This window comes from Neovison vison, chromosome 7, assembly GCF_020171115.1.
Source record: "Neovison vison isolate M4711 chromosome 7, ASM_NN_V1, whole genome shotgun sequence".
Classification (NCBI taxonomy): Eukaryota; Metazoa; Chordata; class Mammalia; order Carnivora; family Mustelidae; genus Neogale; species Neogale vison.
Genome location: NC_058097.1, coordinates 165014732 through 165034618, shown reverse-complemented (window position 1 = coordinate 165034618; position 19887 = coordinate 165014732). Strand labels below are relative to the sequence as shown.

The 19887-nt window shown below is 53.5% G+C and overlaps 1 protein-coding gene across 1 annotated transcript in view; it reads right to left on the bottom strand.

Moving 5' to 3' along the window:
* Window positions 1-1748: 1748 nt before the first annotated feature.
* The window catches only part of OTOG (otogelin), a 78205-nt gene continuing 60066 nt past the window's right edge, over window positions 1749-19887 (bottom strand). The window contains 16 exon segments of the mRNA XM_044260253.1: window positions 1749-3177; window positions 3261-3340; window positions 5665-5710; window positions 6909-7028; window positions 7207-7311; window positions 8050-8228; window positions 8340-8415; window positions 9913-9953; window positions 11082-11180; window positions 13849-13950; window positions 14382-14489; window positions 14659-14763; window positions 15358-15570; window positions 15767-15961; window positions 17445-17583; window positions 17782-18002. Coding sequence (XP_044116188.1) covers window positions 2977-3177; window positions 3261-3340; window positions 5665-5710; window positions 6909-7028; window positions 7207-7311; window positions 8050-8228; window positions 8340-8415; window positions 9913-9953; window positions 11082-11180; window positions 13849-13950; window positions 14382-14489; window positions 14659-14763; window positions 15358-15570; window positions 15767-15961; window positions 17445-17583; window positions 17782-18002 — 2030 coding nt within the window. The 3' untranslated portion in view covers window positions 1749-2976.

Genomic DNA, 19887 nt, shown 5'->3' with positions numbered 1-19887 from the left:
TTCCACAGGAAGAAGACTAAGCCCAGAAAATCAGGGCGGGAACTTGAGCCTGAAGCAGGGAAAATGGGATGGTTCTGGGGCTCAAAACCCCTCGTGTTTGCAAAGACGTCACAGGGGGCTACAGGCTGTGCAGCAGCCCAGCTCAGCTACCAGGTCTTGGAGGGGCTGGGTCCTGGGTTTCTGTTTCCTTACCTGGCCAGTGTGTGGCCTGGGGGCTTTCCTCAAGCTGTAAATTACAGGAAGAGAATGGGAATGGGAATACGCCATAGATACTCCTTGAGCCTTCAGTCTGTCCTGGATGATCATTTCATCCTTCTGTACGCAGTGACAGTCTTTGGGACCCTCAGAACCAAAAAGGATGTTTTTGGTTCTGAGGGTTCAGCTGATGTTGCCATTGAACCAGCTGGCCCAAACAGCCAGGAAGGGCCCTCCTCAGTCCTGAAAACCCTTCAAGGGAATGAGCCTGGGGTGTGTGTGTGTGTGTGTGTGTGTGTGTGTGTTGTGTGTGTATGAATGCATACATATGTTTTCCCCCCGCATAGATGCATAAAGGTGGGTCGTTCTGTGGGAACTGACACACAATTTCCTTTCTTTGTTTAAGGTATCCTGGAGAGCCTGCTGCGTCAGTATAAGAAACAGCTCTAGAATCTTCATGGTGTGTCTGTACTGGGCAATCTAATCATTCCCTATCGGAAGGCATGTCAAGTTGTTACTACTTATTTAAAAAATAAGATAATGCTATAATAAACAATTGGCACTTGCCTCCTTGTATTACTTCTTTAGATGCTGTATTAGTTTTCTACAGCTGCAGTAACAATTACCACCCACTTAATGGCTTAAAGTAACACCAATGTATTCTCTTAGAGTTTCAGAGGTCAGAAGTCTTAAATCGGTTTCACTGGGTTAAAATCAAGGCGTGGGGAGTCTTGCGTTCTTTCTGGTGGCTCCAGGGGAGAATCCATTCCTTGCCCCTCCCAGCTTCTAGAAGTTGCCCACATTCTCTGGCCAGTGGCCCCTTCCTCCAACCTCAAAGTGCATCATTTCAACCTCAGCATCTTCATCCCATGTCCTCTGACTCCGATTCTCCTGCCTCCCTCCACAAGGACTCTTGGGATTATACTGGGCCAGGATCACCTCCCCTCCTCAAGAGTCTTATTCACACCTGCAGAGTACTTTTTACTCTGTCAAGTCACATATTCCGAGGTTCCTGGCATGAATACGTGGAAGACCATCCTTCAGCCTATCACAGCTGTCTAGAAATTCAAGAGTTTCATCAAAAGGTATAGGTATTTTTGATGTGAATCACCATCTCCAAATTGTTTTAATGAACACTGACATCAGCATTGGGCAACTGGGCAACATTGATCAAGGTTTAAGTTCCCCCTTGTCTTCTGTCTTCTCCAGAGCACAGAGCACAGTATCATGCTGGGTGATGATTTGCTTCTTACTAATCTCTCACTGGAGTGTCTGAGTGTAAAGGAGTTGATTTCTCAGGAGGAAGCTGAGGGAACAGGACTGGGATGTTTGGCCAGAGGGCTGGGGGGGTAGGTTGGCTTCCAGGAGGAACAGGCAGGAGGAGATGCCTGGCTGGAAGGGCAGGTGAAGGGGGAAGAAAAGGCAGGAATACTGTGACGCTGGGGGTTGTGGGGAAGTTGGAGTGACCTTCAGGGCCATGAAACAGGGTCTTCTCTTCACAGCTGAAATTTCTTCAGAGTCAAAGCAGATCGGACACCCTCAGAGACGCTCAGTGGCCTGGTGTCTTTCCGTGGTTTATTAGATACAGAACCAGAATATAGATCCGAGAAAAAGAAGCTGCAGGAACAGCTGGGGCCCAACCTGGCACAGGCTACTAACCCCAACCCTAGGGCATCCCCATGGCCCCAGGCATATCAGGGTAATGCTGGGGCGTGAACAACCTCGTGTCCATGCCCTTTGCACCAGTGGAACAAAGGGGCATGTGGAGGTGACTTGTAGAGTGGGGTGTGAAAGGGACCTTAGCCCTGGCTTTAAGAAGGACACTCTGGTTCAGAGACAAGGCTCTGACAAAATGCTGGAAGACCAGTTGTATGTGTGGAGCACCTGCATTTCCCACTGACAGATGCTCTCCTGCTAAACAGTCCCACGAAGCAGAGAGCTAGGAATTGGCTGAGCCACAAAACTCACCTCAGGCCCCTCCAGAGACCAACTCTGCTATGTCCTTGGAGAAGAGGCACATGGCAAAGCCAGGCACACCCTTCCAGGCTGAAGGTACCCTGCCACCACCTCACAAGAACCAGCTCACCTGCCAGGGAGGCTGGGAGTGGGGGCCACATAGGGAGCAGGCATGGGTCTGTTCTTCTAAATCCTTTCCTGAACCACAGGGTAAAGACAGAATGCCAGGGCATCCCTCTTGGGTCTACAGGGGACTCGAAGGTCACTGAGCCCATTCCCCTGTCTCTGGGCCTGACCTTGCAGACCTTGGTGGGAGGACCTGGGAACCCACCCTCTTCACTTCTGGGAAATCCCCCTGTGCAGCCCCATGCAGGCCTGTGTACTGCAGTTAAAGCCTCCTTGTCCTTTTACTGTGGTTCTCCCCGGGTAGAAAGGGTCCACCACATCCCTGCCCTGCACATGGTCTTGAGTCTAGCTTGGGGTCTGGCTTCCCAGGAAATCTTTCCCCCTCCGCCCCGCTGCAGCCAGAGTCAGGGCTCAGGCCCATTCCGGACCTCGGCCAAGGACAGAGTTGAGTTCCCTGAGCCCTCAGGTATGATGCTTTTCGGTGTATGCAGGAGAGGGAGGCCAGAGAAGAAGCCAGGATGGGCAGGTGTGGCCCTTTCTAGTCACTCTCTAAGCCTCTGCCCGTCATTCCGTTCTCAGCACCTACCTGCTCTCCACACCTGTAGCAGCCAGGCCCACCCCCCCCCCGGCACCCTGGGCCCACTGGAAGCAGAAGGTGGGGGTGGCAGAGGTGGTCCAGCCAGCCCCGGCCCCCAGGCCTCAGGACCACTGGCAGGCACAGTCGGTGGGCTCCTGCACGGTGTAGGGCACCCAGGTGGCGTTGGTGGCACAGAAGAGCTGCACGGAGCGTCGCTGCAGGCCCACCTCCCGGCAGCACTTGCAGAAGCGGGCGTAGGTGTTGATGTTGTAGTTATAGATGCTGGCAGACGGGCACCTTCCATCGCAGGACACTAGGTTCACCTAGAGGTGGGCGGGCTCGTGAGGCCCACGATGCAGCGCACCCCGCGAAGCTCCCACTCCCACCGCCAGGTGGCGCCACTCACAGGGGTGTTGCTCCTGCATTCGTTCTTTCGGATGGTCATACGGATGGTGACCTTCTTGCAGGAGCGCCCGTCCTCTTTACCTGGGGGGACAGGGAGGGGGCAGCTGTGGCTGAGAAGTGCTTGCAGGGGACAGCAGGATGGGCCGGACTGGGGCAGTTAGTGTCATGCTTGAGGGTCTCTCTACAGGCGTTAGTGCCCATGCATTAGAGCCCCTCCCCAGCAAAGAGAAAGCCTTTCACTCAGTGCCCTGGAGAGACAGGCAGGTGGTGAAGGCAGGGGAGACAGGGAATGAGGTCTGGATGGCAGGGGGTGGGGGTGGGGTGGGGGGCGGTGCTCTGGGCTAGGAAGAGGAGGATTTGGAGACGAGGCAGGCTGCCTCCCCACCTGTCTCTAACCCCTGTTGGTGACCCTGGCCCTGTTTCTACCCCTCTCTCAGCTTCAGCATTCCGACTCTGAGAGGTCTTCTAGGATAAAGAATCGGCAATTTCCTGAATGTATGGAAACCCACTACCTTGTGCCAGAAGCTGGCACACAGTGGGCTCACTGGGTTTCCGTATCCATCGGACAGGGTCAGGGGTTCGTGCACCTCACACAGTCGTCACAGGCATGGAAGGTGACTGGCAGCAGCTTCCTCTGCCTGGGCCATGCCTCCCACCGACAGGCCATCTTAGGGCCACTCAGGCCCTCACAGACGGAAATATGTCCTCCCCAGGCCTTTCCTGTGCCCCCGCCTGAAACTACAACCCCCTCCCTCCACCCTCTGCTCCCTCCTTGACCCCCCCCACCCTGCCTTATTCCTAGCCTGGGCACCATCACCATCTCACCAGACACAAGGGTGGTTACGCTGGGGAAACAGAAGCTTCAGACCTTCTTTTGAACAGCCCCTTCCTCAACTTGCTGTGAGCTCTTTTCCATTCTAAATAAATACTCAATTTCACACCCTGATATGGGACTTGTAAGTTTGTAATCTTCTTCTTAATGAGGCCCCCCCAAATTGTGTAAGTCTCAATCCCCCTAAAACCAGAGGTATCCGTCTTACTATATATTTTACTTACTATTCTGTCTCTCCCACTAAAACGTCAGCTGCGTCTACAGTGCCTAAAACAGGGCCTGGTGTATTGAAGCTCAGTAAATATTTGCCTGATGCACGGATTCCCTCTGTCACCCCAGGGAGCCTGCCAGAAATGGGGTGGAATTCTGGCCTCTGGGCCTCACCACAGTGGGTTTCCCACCATACCAGCTGGAGGACTCCTGGCCAGAGCTAAGTTCACTTTTTCCTCCCCCTCTGCTTCTAGCAGGCAAGAGGCCCAAGGCCTGTCCTGGCCATGGCCCTTGGGGTCCTGGACTGAGACCAGCTGAGTGACCAGCGGAAGCAAAGCGGTGGCAGCACTGGGCGCTGATGGGCTCCGGGAGAGTGGGCACCGCTGAAGCATTCCCACGCAAGCCCAGGGGGTGAGGCTTGCTATCCAGCATGCACTGTTGGCTGAAAGGCCCTTGCCAGAGGCAGGGAGCAGGGGCCCGTGCCCTTCCCTCCCCCACCCCCAGAGCTGGGGCCATCTAGCAGAAGGGACATTATTGGGAACAGCAACATGGCTGCATGCCTGCAGTCCTTCCAAGAGGAGTACCTGGGTGGCAGTGGACACTAACCCGTGGAGGAGAGGCGGGGCTAACGGGGACCACAGGAAACAGGGTCCCCAGGGAACCTGGGGAGAGGGACATGGGTCACAGGTCACATGGGAGCACATGGAATATTCAGTGAACCTGAGTTGTGGGTGAGAGATCAGCCAATGAGGCACTGAGCCCAGCTTTCCTGCTGTCTGTGAAGTGGACACAGCGTTCCAAATTCTGTCCTCCAAAGGCCAGTCTGAGGACCGTAGGGAGAGGGGAGGCACGTAGGCAAAGGTCTTACAGTTGACTGGAACGTGCCTGCCTATGTGGCTGGGGCTGTGGGTTCCAGGGGCCAGATGTGAGGACATATGCCCAGAGCTCTCACTCAGACTGAGTCAGGGACCCCGTGGGCCTGAATCCCACCCAGGGGGCACCTCTAAAACTGGGCTCCCGGCCACAGGAAGAATTCACCTGGGGGGCTTCTGGCTGGGGGTCGTACAGGAGGTGGGAGAACAGGTGGGGAATTACTGACCTCCTGGACGTCCCCATCTCCATCAAGAAGCAGAGGACTTTTGCTGGGATAGGGACATGAGTATGGTGTCTGCCCATTTGCATATCTCTGCCAGTGCCATGAGCCCGATGGGAGGTGTGTTATTCCTTCATTTAATAACCCCAGACGAACCGCCACGGGGGTGCCAGGCCAGGAACCTGGCCCTCTGAACCCAGGCATGATACCCGGTCCCCCGACCCGAAAGGTGTCCCCCTTCACCCCCGGGCCTCAGCTGTGCTCACTCACATGTCCTGCAGCACCCTTCCAAGGAAGGTACCACTGAGCCCCCAGCCTAGAAGGAGAGGAGAGGAGGTCAGTGGGAGAGCCTGTCCTAGACCTGGAGCCAAGATCCCAGCAAGAGGCAGCGAGAGTGACTCCCTTTCTCCCATGATGCTCCGGGAGAGGAGTACCAGGTCTTTCCATCCATCAGGGCCTGGCCAGTGGGAGAAGGGGCCCCTGGGCTGGCCATGGGAGAGCCATAGAGGCTAACCTGACTGGCTGGGACAGTGGCACTAAGGCGGCCTATGGCCCCAGTAAGACTGCAGGCTGGATAAGAGGGTGTGGGCCCCCCGTCCTTCCAGGGGGCAGCTTCCCTCATACCCTACCCCGTTCTCTCATTAGTGCTTCCTGCACAGAGGGTCAGGGAAGGGAGGGGTGCAGGAGCTGGCCCATTTGGTCCAGTGACTTGGGCTCTATCTCAGCCCTGGATAAGTCACCCCTTTCCTCTGGGTTTAATTTTCCCACCTTGAAAATGGGGACATAGCCCTCCTCCTCACTTATGAAATCAGCCAAACAGTGATATGGGAGAGCTTTGTGAATTAGGGAGTATATGCGTGTGATTTTATGAGTGTGTACTTGTGTGTACACATGTGATTTTGTATTGTGAGGGTGAGTATGACTGGGAGGATGTGTGTGTGTTTTCTAGGTAAGATCAGAAATCTTTCGATGTCTGATATCAATCTCGGGAACTTCAATAATGCAACAATAACCCAGCCCTCCAGAAATCCTTTCCCTTGATGTCTGCCCAGAGTGACAGCTGTCCCTTCTGGCATTGGTTTGGTCAGTGGCAGTGCCATCAAACCATCCTACGACCGAACTGGGCATCTGCACGCTGTGTGTGGCCTGTGTGCCCCGTTGTGTGATGGTCCATGGCGTGTGTTCTGGCAGGCAGAGGGGTCCATGTCCCCGTGACGTGTGTGGTGTGCGTGAGGGACTGACTGTCCATGTTGATGTGTGTGTGAGGATGGATGTTTCCGTACACCTGGGCGCTGCCATGTGATGCTTGGGGATGTGTGCTGTGATGTGGTCAGAGCGGGACCACATGGAGGGATATGGAGTTGGCGTGGCAGGGCGCGTATAGATGTCAGTGGACCCCTCCTCCCTCACCTCAGCACACAGGACCCCCCGCCAGCCCCCACGCCCCCTGCCAGTAACACGGCTGGTATCCCTGGCTTCAGGCCATGCCGTGCACGGAGGAAGTTGGCACTGACCTTGGCACACTCAGTCTCGTTGAGTGGGGGGCAGCTGATGGGTGAGCGGACGAGCACCGCGCCCAGGGGAGTGCTGCTGCAGTGATGGCGGGCACAGTCTGCGATCCACGATGCCCCAGGCTGGAAGGCACAGAGGTGGCCAGGTGGCCCGTGGGAACTGCTAGGGCACAACTCCGAACACAGGTGTGGCCCAGGACCTGGCACTGCCCAGGACCCTGTCTGCACCTCTCCCTGAGCCCTGGCCTACCCCTAACCCCCCCCACACCTTCCCCAGGTGGGTAGCTGGGGGGCCGCCTACCAAGAACAGGGAGGTGGTGCCGTTGGGGAAAGTGAAGAGGCAGGACACGTTCCTGCAGGAGCCACAGCAGGCCGCCAGGTCCCGTGGGTGCTCGTACTCCTGGTTCTGCAGGATCCGGCAGGATGAGAGGGGCCTCAGCCCTGTGCCCACCTCCACCCTCCTGCCTTTCCTACTGCCTGAGGTCCCAGAGCCTGAAGCCCAGAGCAGGCCGCCGTCAGAAAGGGAGCTCCCAGCCTCTCATGTCAGGCAGGAAGGTTTCCCTCCGTCCTCCTCAAGCCTCCCTCACGGCAATTCCTAGACCCTGTGGACAAAAAGCACTTCCACCCATTTCAGAGACAGCACTCCTGGTGATTAAGGGTGCTCCTTCTGGCTGCGCATAGACCTCAGTTTGAGTCTTTGGACAAATGACTGGCCGTCCCCCAGCCTCCGTTTTCTCATTTGACAAATGGGGCTATTTCCACCCCAACCCTCATTAGCTTTTACAAGAAGCCAGTCAGTATCCTAGCTACCGGGCATGCAGAAGTGCTCGACAAAGGGCAGTAGCACAGACACACACACAGAGCAGCAAGGAGTGGGCCAGTCATAAGTAGGTGCCTTGATCTGTGTTCTCGCCATCAGATACCTGCCCTGGCCAGACCCGCATTCTTGCTGTTCCCCTCCTGGCGTCTCCCAACCCGGCCCAAGCTCAGCATCTTCCACGGGGGTCTCTGAAGGGCCCCTCCCCCCAGCCCTACCCTTCAGACGTGTCTAGAAAGCTTGAGGATCCTCTGATTCCAGGAGCACCCAAGGTCACCCAGGCTGGTGCCCTGACCCGGCCCATCCACCTCCCCGCCCCACACCTACCGCCTCACAGTGGACGTCACACAGCACAGAGGTGGTGTTGATTTGGTAGAAGCTGGTAAGAGGGTCAAGCACGTCCGTGCAGCGTGAGGTGTGGCACACGCCGTCTGCCGAGAGCTCCACCACGGTCTGGCCCGGCAGCATCACCCCCAGCTCGCGGCTCAGGCACACGGGGGCCTTCACTGGGTAGGTGTGTGGGATGACCGCAGTCACCGAGAGCCCGGCAGGCACATCCAGCGCCCCCTGGCCAGCCCAGCCTGGCCCTACCCAATGGGCGTCCCTTCCCTGCTCACCACACTCGTATTTGGCGCAGCCGCACACATTCTCCACGCTGTGCAGGAACTCCTCGTCCAGCTGGGACTTCTCCCACTAGGTGGGGCAGAGGCAGTCAGCACCCCAGGGTGCAGAAGCCCAGGCCCACCCTCGGGAGCAGTCTGCCACCCGGGCCCTTGTCTTTGTCAGTTGGCTCCGTGCTGTGGGTGGGGAGGGGGCTGGCGGGCCTGGGGCCCTTGGCTCCCAGGGAGCTCACTCCCTCCCCAGCCAAGGGGAAAATTCCCAGGGTGGCTCCCCACTGAGGAACACTCCCCAGTGTCCTTTCCTAGGGGCTAAAGGCTCTCCTTTTGCCCCAAGCACCCACTGGCCACCTCAGCGAGGGACCATTGCCTGGCTGTCAGCCAAGAACCCCGCATGGCTTATACCATTTACCCTCCTCATTCACCAGTTGAAGGGAGAAGAGGAGGGATGGGGAGGGGGAGAAAATGAGAGGAAGTGTGTGTTGTGAGACACGGAGTGAGGAGAATATATATAATCAGAAAATGGTGAAAAAAACCCTTTAAACATAACTTCACATTTCTTAAAGTATTTTCCCTTCCGTCAGGGGCTGTGCAACCTGGAGGCGAAGGGCATGGTCTCTGGAGTCAGATTTCCTGGGTCCTAATCCTGACTGTGACTTACTAGCTTCATGACCTTAACCTTAGTCTCCCTATCTGTATAACTGAGATCATCATGGAATCAAGCTCATTGGGCTGTCATGAGAATTAATCTGACTATATACATAAAAAGGCCTAGGAACGTCCCTGACATATAGTTAGCTCTCAGTAAACATTAGCTGCCATTATGAGTTTCATCACCATCATCGTCATCTTCACCATCCCCCCCACCATCATCACTATCACTATCATCACCATCACTGTCATCTCCACCATCCCCAGGGCCACCACCATCATCACCATCATCATGACCATCATCTTCGCCATCCCCCCCACCATCATCACCATCATCATCATCATCACCATCACTGTCATCTCCACCATCCCCACTACCACCATCATCACCATCACCATTACCATCACCATCATCTCCACCATCCCCACCACAACCATCATTGCCATCACCATCATCTTCGCCATCCCCACCACCACCATCACCATCATCATCACCATCATCTTCGCCATCCACCCCCATCATCATCATCACCATCACCATCATCATCACCATCATCTTCGCCATCCACCCCCATCATCATCATCACCATCACCATCATCTCCACCATCCCCACCACCACCATCATCACTATCACCATCATCGTCATCTTCACCATCCCCATCCTCACCATCCCCACCACCACCGTCATTGCCGTCCCCATCAGCATTGTACTTGCTCACCATGATGCTAAAGCATAAGCATGCCCACTTTATAAATGTGGACACTGTACTCAGAAAGCAGAGCTTAGGACAAGGAAGCTGATGAGGAAGTCAAGGCTTTCTGCACTACATTAAAGGAATAGGGTTTCCAGGGGGTGGGACACAGTAGAAAGGAAAGGGGGCGGCAGATCTCAGAGAGTGGGGAGAAACAGGGTCTCCATACCAGGTGGCACCGGGGCACTGGAATTGTGTCGCAGTCACACTCTGAAAAACAGGAGAGGGCCGGGACCCATCTCACTGGGAGCTGTCCTGGTGGAAGTCACCCTGGGTCCCCATACTGCTCCCTCCCTTGCAGTCCCTCCTCTGGCTCAGCCTCAGCCCCAGTCAGGGTGGGGGCTGGGGAGGGGGGAAGAAGCCAAAATCTTAGCCTCCCTTCAGCCTCCGGGGACACGGGGACTGTGGCTCCCCTGGTAGGCCAGTGGGGAGGCAAGGGTGGGTCCTGGTTCTAAGCTCCACTCCAGAGGCAGGTGAGGCTAAACAGGCAGACAGGCCAATCACAGGTGCCCTTTGTCATCTGGGCTTCACCCTGCCCCATCCTCCTGAGAGCCCTTTCTAGAGCAGATGTGGGGCCTCTCCAGAAGTGAACATGGCAGGGGTGGAACTTCTGGCCATCTGTCTTTCCCAAATACGTATTCCAGCAAGTTCGGCTTTATTGGTCCAAGTGTCTGGCCTTGGGCAGGTCCTGCTCAGGGAGAGCCTGCTGCCCAGGCAGCACCAGCAAACCCAACAGACATGCAGGCTCTAGCTTCCTGAGAGGTGAGCGCAAGGTCAAAGTGCCTGTGAAAACACTCTCCTGGGTCCCTCACTCCTGCAGCAAACAGTTTTAAGCGCCTACTCTGTGCTCTAGGGACAAAGTTATGAATAAAACAGACCAAACTCTTTGGCCTCCTGATGTTAACATTGGAGGCCTGGAAAAAAGACGAGTGAAATAAATGTGTAACTCTTTCTAAATCAACTCTTTCTAAGTCACATTTTTACATAAAGCTCACTGGTGTTCGTTATTGATCATGGAGGCTCCCAAAGGGGTTTGAGGCAAATTTTAAGAAGATTTTTTTTTTTAACTAACAGCTGCAATAAAGGCTTTTTTTTTTTTTTTTTTAAATAAATGGAAAAACCTTTGGGGAACAGGGATCTCGATTTTTTCCTTCTTTTATCCCGGAGAGAAAAAAGTATAGGAATGTGAAGTGCCCAGCATTCAGATGCAGGGGGAGCAAGGCAGTATTGGTGGTTCTGGAGGGCTAGAATGTAAGCAGGTGGACCGTGGGGGCCGTGCCTCCCTTGCCTCCCTCTCTGCAAAGCTGTGGGGAGGGGCGTCTCCACGCAGGGACTCACCGCAGGACTTGTAGGGGCAGCAGCGGTCCGGGCTCCACACCTCCACCAGGGCAGTGCCCATGCCACACTGCACGTGGGGACAGCGGAAGCTCTCGCACACTGTGAAGGAAGGGAGGCAGAGGACACGTCAGTTGCAGACACCTTGGAGCATAACCCCCCAGAAATACAACATTGGCTCCTCCTTGGTTGCCCCCACCCCTGTCCAATGTCCTTAGACACCCTCCAGGGCTAGAGCCCAGGGAAGAAGTCTGGGCTCCTGGAGTCTCCCCCTAGAACTTCTTCTGGAAGCCTTAGTTCCACTCTGAGGAGGGATTAGCAATAGGACAGTGTCAAAACCTTAAAGTGACTCAATGGAGCCTTCCTTCCCCCTAGATTCTGTGTCACCCTGAGAGTAGGGGCAGAAGGACACCAGAGACCAGTGCAAGCTCCACTGCTGGGAATGAACGTTCCCTCTAGAGGAGAACGCCATGCTATGCGCCCTGTGGGAACCAAACCCACGGAGCCCACCCTGAGCCTGCTCTGTATCAGGGATGCTACACTCCAGGGTGCACACTTCCCTTTTTCCTAGTCTTCAGGCAATCCCTCTTAGTTTGGGGTTCCTCAGCCATTCTCATTCACTGGGAGGACAAGGCAAGGATTGAGGGACTCCTGGGCACAACTTTGGGGTGGGGATGGGAGGTGTTGGGGGCAGCACTTTGAAAACTGATCTGATTTACTAAAAAAAAGTATATTGGCACAGGTAAAGATTATCAATTGATGCCTCAAAAACAAACAAACAAAAAGCAGACTCTTCAATACAGAGAACAAACTGGTGGTTGCTGGCGGGGGGAATAGGTGAAATAGGTAAAGGGGAGGATACAAGCTTACAGTTATAAAATAAGTAAGTTATGGAGATGAAAAGTACAGCATAGGGAACAGAGTCAACAATATTATAATGACAAGGTGTGGTGACAGATGGTGATGACATTCTTCAAGACAAGACCAAAGGAATGTGCACATTTGTTGAAATGCTGTGTTGTATACTCGAAACTAATGAACATTGTATATTAATTATGCTCTAATAAAAAAATAAGAAAATCTAAAAAACCATGTACAGTACGAGCTTATTTTGATTAAAAGCAAACTCACATATAAAGGCCTAGTGAGTATGTGGGGAGGATGTATTCCAACCCCAACTGTGCTGACAGTGGGGTATCTAGGAAGCCAGAAGAAAGTATTCTCACTCGCTTGCATTTACTTGGATTCTGTACCTTTTATGAAGCAGATATAGTGCTTCTATAACAAAAGTACAATGAGGATTGGAAGAAGTAATGATACCAATACCCTCCCTTTATTGAGCACCTACTGTATGCCAAGGACTATAAGGTACTTCACATATATTATCTCCCATCTTCATGAGAGTCCCTCAAGGTACGTACTGTTAGCACCTTTGGACCCATGAGGAACCTTGGCTCAGAGAGTTAGTGACTTGCCCCAGGCCACACGGCTAGGGGCAAATGGCAAAACCGTGAAGCAAAACCATGACTGACTGGCTGCACCTGTTCTCACTCCCCATGACCAGACTTCCTCCTGAGAACCCCAGAGAGAGGGGCGCCTGGGTGGCTCAGTGGGTTGAAGCCTCTGCCTTCAGCTCTGGTCATGATCCCAGAGTCCTGGGATCGTGCCCCTCATTGGACTCTCTGCTCAGGGGGAGCCTGCTTCCCTTCTTCTCTCTCTCCGCCTGCCTCTCTGCCTACTTGTCATCTCTGTCAAATAAATAAATAAAATCTTTAAAAAAAAAAAAAAAGAACCCCAGAGACACACATGAATAAGAGCAGGAGGCCGAGGAGGACAGAAGAAGAGACACACAGAAAGAAAGGAAAGACAAGGGAAGAACGCTGGCCCTCTGCTCAGATCAGCTTTGTGAACACTTGGTGACGAGAGGCCCGGAGCCCCCAGGTAGGGCTGATCTGTGCATTGGGGTCAGCTCATCTGGGCATGCGCCGTGGAAGTCTACTCTGCTCCAAAGTTGGTTTCTGACACTGAAGTCGTCAAGGTTGCCCCTTGGGTCTCCTGGCAGACAGTCCCTGCCTATACCGCTTTGGGCAGGCGAGGTTCACTCCCCTTTTCCCTATAATCAGTGTGCGGTTTTTGCAAATGAAGTCATCTTGAAATTCAACCAGTTTGTTAACTCTCATCCGTTAGGTTCTTAATGTCCCTGATGCTGCCTCTACTAGGCTTAAGGGGTACTATTAAGGTACCAGGTGTACAGTACACATTATATTAAGGTACTATCCTGTGAAGATATCAGAAAGGGTCCACTTCTATTTACGGGTTGCAACCCAAAAGAGCTTCCAAGGCTTCGATATGCAGGGTCTTCTGGGATGTAGGCTGCATGGGCAAAGCCAGGGTGACTCAGGGCAAGAGGAGCCCTGAAGCAGGGGCCTTGGCTCAGAGAATAAGGGCTGTGAATCAGTGCTGGGAGGGTTGGGGTGGTCTCACCCTAGGCCTCCCCCCTGGGCTGCGGACTCCAAGGGAGGGGACAGGGAACCTCCTCCTGAAACCTCACAGCCATCCACATCCCTGCCTGGACCCCGCACCATCGCCTGGCCCAGCGTCCTCCGGTGAGGCCTCTTCCTCCCTCATAGGTTTGGCTCCTCCTCACCCTGGGGCTCCCTGTGGCTCCCTACTGAACTCCCATTGGTCCTGAGGGAGGGCCTTGTGAAAGGGCACATAAATGTCCCTGGAGCCCCTTGAGGTTGCATGCCCGCCTCCAGCTGGGACTCACCACACTGATACAGAGGACAGCAGAGCTCTGTGGTGTTCCTGTCCACAGTGAGCGCCTCTCCTTCCTGACACTCAGGGATCGGATCTGGACAGTCGCCACAGGCTGAGGAGGGGAGAGGAGCCACGGCCGTCACAGGAAGTCCCCCTCACAGGGTCTTGGTACAGGGCAGGTTGCTGGGTTGGTGGAGGGGGGGGTACCTAAAACCCAGCTGTGACAGGATCTGGACTCAAGTAACCTTTCATGGCCTCGTGGGGCCTGTCCTGGAGCAAGAATCTAGATCCTCCTTGTCTACCTAAAGTTTTACACCAAACAAACACCAATTTCCTCCTGCTAGTAATGGGTGGGGTGAAGCCAGGCTTGGTTTCCTCTTCCTCCTTCCCTTTGTTCTGAACAGGAATCTTACCCTTGTCCTATGCCCAGTCTATCTGGTGAGCCCCACAATTCCCTTCCCAGCCGCCCCCAAGGAATGTGTGAGGAAAGGGATGTCCGGGATCCAGCTGTGCACACTGACATCTGCTGGCATGTCTACCCACCGCAGAAGTAGGAGGGGCAGCACGAGTCCCCCAGGTGACCCACAATCAGGATCTGGTCCTGTCGGCAGCTGGGGACCAGCTCTGCCTCACACAGGTCTGGGTCACACTCTGCAGAAAAGATAGAACTTAAATGCTGGGAGCAGACCCTGTCTGGCCATGCCTGAGCCCCCAGCCCGGCTCTGCCCCAATCCCTAACCAGAACCCAGTCCCCAGAGCTCCCCCTCCCCGGCTGCAGGGTTCCCCACTCTCCTGCGCTCCTCGCCTCAGAAGCTCTCACCACAGCTGTAGCTGGGGCAGCAGGAGTCCTCCTGGAAGTGGGTGAGGAGTCGGTGGCCTGGGCGGCAGGTAGGAGCGAGGCCCTCACACAGAGTCTGGTTACACACTGGGCCAGGGGCCACAAGGCATGTCACCTGGAGGCTAGGAACACCCCCGCCCGCACCTCCTGGCCTCCAGTACTCCTCAACACCTAGAAAGCTTGTCTTCATTTCTCAATCTCCCCAGAACCTACATTCTAGGAAGGGGCCTCTGAGGGTCACACAGAAGGTCCAGGGCTTGACAGAAGAGCATTAATTGTTAATATTCATCGAGATGGGCCAAGTGCCAGCTGCTGTCCTAGATCAGTATCAACTTCTAGAGTCTCACAACCAGCCAGAAAGTGGGGACTATGATCAGTCTCGTGCTATAACAGAACCAGCTAAGGCACAGAAGACATTAAATGATCGCTGAGGTTGTGAGGCTGCAAAATGGCAGAAGAGTTGTCCAGACTGCTCAGGTCCATAGCCTGTGTCTTCAAGCCCTACCTCCTGCTGCTTCATGAGGGGGCCTCCTCTCCCCCAGGTGGGGTTCTCCCTGCTTGCCCCACATGCCCCTTTCATTTTCCCAAGCCTTGTCCTATCCATCAAGGTCTGCAGGGGGAGCCGGCGCCCTTTAACCATCTTAACGGTTGAGGTTGAGGGAAGTGAATGGCGGGACTTACCACAAACCGTCCCCAGGCAGCAGGGATCCTCAGTGGGCAGGAGCAAGGCCACCTCCCCAAAACGTGGGCAGGTCTCAGGGCGGGGCCCTGGGCAGCCCAAGTCCACTGGGACAATGGTGTTGGGAGCCTGGCACCGGTGCTGGCAGCATCCACTGAGGGAGCTGTTCCAGGTCTCCCCCAGGGCCCGAGGCACGCCCGTGCTGTCAGTGCAAGCTGCAGTGGGGGACAGGGTGGGACACAAGGGACTGAGGTGGGTGGGAAGACCCAGACCATCCCAGGCTTGACCTTCCCTGGGACACTGACCATCCCCAAAGCAGACCTAGAGGGGGGCAGATGGGCCTCGGCCATGGGTGGCAGGTGGGATGAGGAGACCCTGGGGTGAGGTCAGCTTTGGAGGGAAGGGACCTACCACACTTCTCCTCGGGGATGCAGAGCGCCGAGTGGCGCCGGTGCAAGAGGGTGCCCTCGGAGCAGACACAGCCCTCGCCCAGCACCTGGCACTGCTCTGGGTCCAGCGGGCCCAGCAGCCCATCCTGGCACGTCTCGGGGGGCTCGCAGGCTGCCACACATGCCTGGTAAATGGAGTCGCTGGAGCATAGGAAGGCTGCAGGGGCACAGTGGGCAGCAGGCCGGGCTCAGACCCCAGGCAGAGTGAAGAAGGGCCTCAGAGTGTCATCTGGGCCTCAGCAGAGAGTGCAAAAGGGTTTGGTGTCCCTGCCTCCCTCATCAGAAGGCAGCAAAGCACCACCCCAGGCCAAATCCAGCCTCCTACGGACTTTTGCGAATAAAGTTTTATTGAAACACAGCCACGCCCAGGCACCTGCCTATTGTATCTGGCTGCTTTTGCACTCCTAGGGCAGAACTAATTGTGACAGAGACAGTAAAGCCTGAAAAGCCTCAGTTATTTACCATCTGGCCCTTCGCAGGAAACATTTGTCAAATCCTTGCTTTAGATCAGTGTTTTCAAATTTTCTTGTCCTGAGAAAGTACACTTTACACTGTGGTCCTGTACACACAGGCATGCAGAACAGTGGTCCTTAAACCTCAAACAGTGGTCCTTACAGAGGACTCATTTGGGAGCTTTTGGAAATCCCCTTGCCAAGACCGCACCCAGAGCAACATTAGAATCTCTTATTGTGGGGCCCAGCATTCGTACTTTTTGGAGTTCCCTAGGGATTTTAAAGGATGGCTTGGGATTGAGAATTACTGATATATATAGATATATTTTGAAACTTTTTTTAGAGCATTACTGATATACTGAAACAAACTTGTTCACAAAACAATATTTACTCAAAAAAAAATAGAAAATATGCATTTTCTATTCTGTTGCATATTTTGAACATGGTGTTGACCCCCAAAGTTTGTTTCATACCCACAGTGTGGAAAACACTACTCTAGATGACTTTGTCTTTTCATCTTTTATCTGCCGTCGTATTCTAGGCGTGGTCTTCCTGTGAGCTCCTTCCAGCCTATCTGGATGTGTCCACATTTATAAATCAGAGTGCCCTAGGCTGGTCCACCCCTGTCCACACCACCAGTGCAAACCTAATGGGATGGGGAGGGGTGGCTCTCACTTCCCTTCTCAGGCAAGGAAGGGAGAGATTGAAGGAAGAGAAAGATGACCAAGAAATTAAAAGAAAGGCAATACATCCTGGATGGTAACCATGTGGTGGGCCTGCGGGAGACACTCGGCACATATTACCTCATGTCACCTTCAAACCAACCCTAGGGGGAACCGTTATTACTTTCTTCATTTTACAGAGAAGGAGAAGAGACTCAGGTAAGTTAAATAATAAGCAGATAATATTCATTGGGCTTATTAATCTACATTATAATAAAAATAAATGTGTTAAATTATTCATAGATGGATTTATATTTATTATATAGTATATTAAATGTTTATATCTTATATTAAATAAAAATATACTAATTTATGTATTTATCATAGATGCATTGGTAAAATATTTCTTGAATTACAGAATAATATCAATGAATGAATGAATAAATCAATGACTAACAGGAGGGGAGCATCAGAAGCCACGGAGGAGTCGCCTGTCCTCCCCACTCCCGCTCAGGCCCTGACTCACGGCAGTAGTCAGAACGTCGCCACTCGATGCACACGTGGAATTTGTGGCACATGGCCACATACACCGTCAGTGCCACGCAAGGCTGCTGCACGTACTTGGTGTCCCGGATCCACAGCTCACAGAACGACTCTGGTGGCACCTGGGCATGCCAGACAGTGCTGCTCCCCCTGATTCCCCATATCCCGGGGCCCAGCTCCTCCCAGCCCGGCCCAGGCACAACAACCAGTTTCTGGAGACTCATGATCTGGCCCCAGGTTCAACACCTGCCCTCTGCAGGTAGGGACTGCCCTTCCTAGCCTGGGAGGTCCCCCCACGCCAGGCCCCAGCGGGTACCTACAAAGCGGTGGCAGGCGCTGAAGGTGCGGTTGGACACCATGCGAAGGCAGGGCGAGCAGTCTGCTGTGGCACAGCTGTCCGGGCGGAAGCGGGTCTGGCCCACCGAGGTCAGGGAGCTGGGCACCTGCCAGCTGTCCAGAAAGGGAGCGGGGTCCTCAGCCTCACCCACCACAGAGCCGTCCTCCAGGGTGAGGTCGTTGGCTGCATCCCCATCACAGATGCCTGGAAAGGGAAGGACGATCCCAATAGCCATAATGATTACCACCACTCCCAGGTCCCTGGATGTCACTTTGCATATTTCTTACAACAATTCTTTGAGGCTGGTATTACTATTATCCCCCTTTTACAGATGAGAGAAATGAGGCACAGAGAAGCTAAGAAACCTGCTGTGTAGGAAGATATCATCATTCTTAGGAGACAGACACCAAGGTATTTAGAGATAGAGGGATACAATGTCTCTGACATACTTTCAAATCACTCAGAAAAAATGCATTTATGTAAAAACGGCAGAACATAGAAAAGAGCACATATAAAAATCATATATGTGTGTATGCATATATATACACATATGTATACCTATGTGTGGTTTTTATACACCTTTATACACTTCTAAACACATTTTATACACCTCAGTGTACACACAGAGGCAGGAAAAGCAAATGTGGCAAAATGTGAACCCTTGGTAAATCTGAGTAAAAAGTAAATGGGAGTTCCTTATAGTAGCTCTGACCTTATATGAAAATTAAAAATGACTCCAAGAAAATCTGCCTTAGCGGAGACGGCTAGCTAAGTGTAACTCCTCTTTCCTCTTCTTCCGGGACAGTTCTCTAGCCTGTTTTTCCCAGGATCTCCTGGGGCTGGGGGAGCCCATGCTGAGTGAGGAGGAGGGTGAAGGGTACCAGGGCCGGGCCGGTCCATAAACATTCTTTGACTCTCTGACTCTTTTTCCTGCAGTGGAGTTGGAAGCGTGTGTTGAGAATGGCAGAGCCACGAGATGGAGGGAGTCTCCACTTGGGAATTTTTGTGTGCCCGAAATAGACTTCTGTCAGGCCGTAAGGCATTGAAATGGGGGTGGGGGCTGAAGTTTCTCTGTCACAGCTTCTAACATGACCTTAACTTTCAGCTTCCTCTCTCGAGCTCTAGGCTCCCCCCACACACTTCCCTGCCCTTGACCTTCTTATGCTGCTCCCTCTGCCTGAAACACTTTCTCAGAAGTCCTTCTTTCAAGAGCGCTTCGGAGGCACCCGTCCACGACCTTCCAGTTCTGTAGAACGGATTTTGGTTTGGCTGGGCTGTCCTGCTCTGAGTGCAAAGATTCATTTTCCTTTAGATAAATTTTCTCACTCTCCCAGTAGTCCCCTCTGGCCCCCCAGCAGGTTGCCCAGGACACAGAGTGTTAGTTTGGATAAAAATTGGCTGACTTCTGCTCTCACACTTCCAGCCACCAGTTTCATGAATGTAAAGCATGATTTACTCAAAACCTTCAGATTTTATGGTCCCAGTGGTTGCATTTTTGGTCTTGACACTGAGTCACCGAAGGGTGTCCTGAGTATCCTAGGGAGGAGATTACTGCTGAGGCCAACACTCCCTGCCAGGCATAAAGAGTGGAAGCAAGACATGGTGAGAAAAAGATGATGGAGTGGCGGCAGGTAGGGTGTGTGTGTGTGTGTGTGTGTGTGTGTGTGTGTGTGTGTGTGTGTTAAAAGATATGCTTGCATCAGTAAGTCAGTAAGAACAGAGGTTTCATAAAACAGTGATTTCTTCTGTTTTGCCTACTATCTGTCCTGGGACTGGCACATGGTAAGTAATGAAAGAATGAGCAGAGAGCAGACTTACACATGTTAATTCACGTGAAGAGGGCATTTTGAATACAGGGGTGTGAGTGTCAATGATCAAAACGGTGCAGATTTATGGATGTACATGTATTTGTTTATGGAACATGGAAGTGCTCCTCTGTTCTCTGGCATCATAATGTCCTGTCACAGAATGTCCCGTGGGGGAGCAGCTGTCCACACTCACACTCCCCCTGCACCCCCCTTCTCCTTATCAAAACACATCCGGTCCCTAAGGGCACACTCCCGGTGTCTGAAGAGCCCCAGTGTTGTGG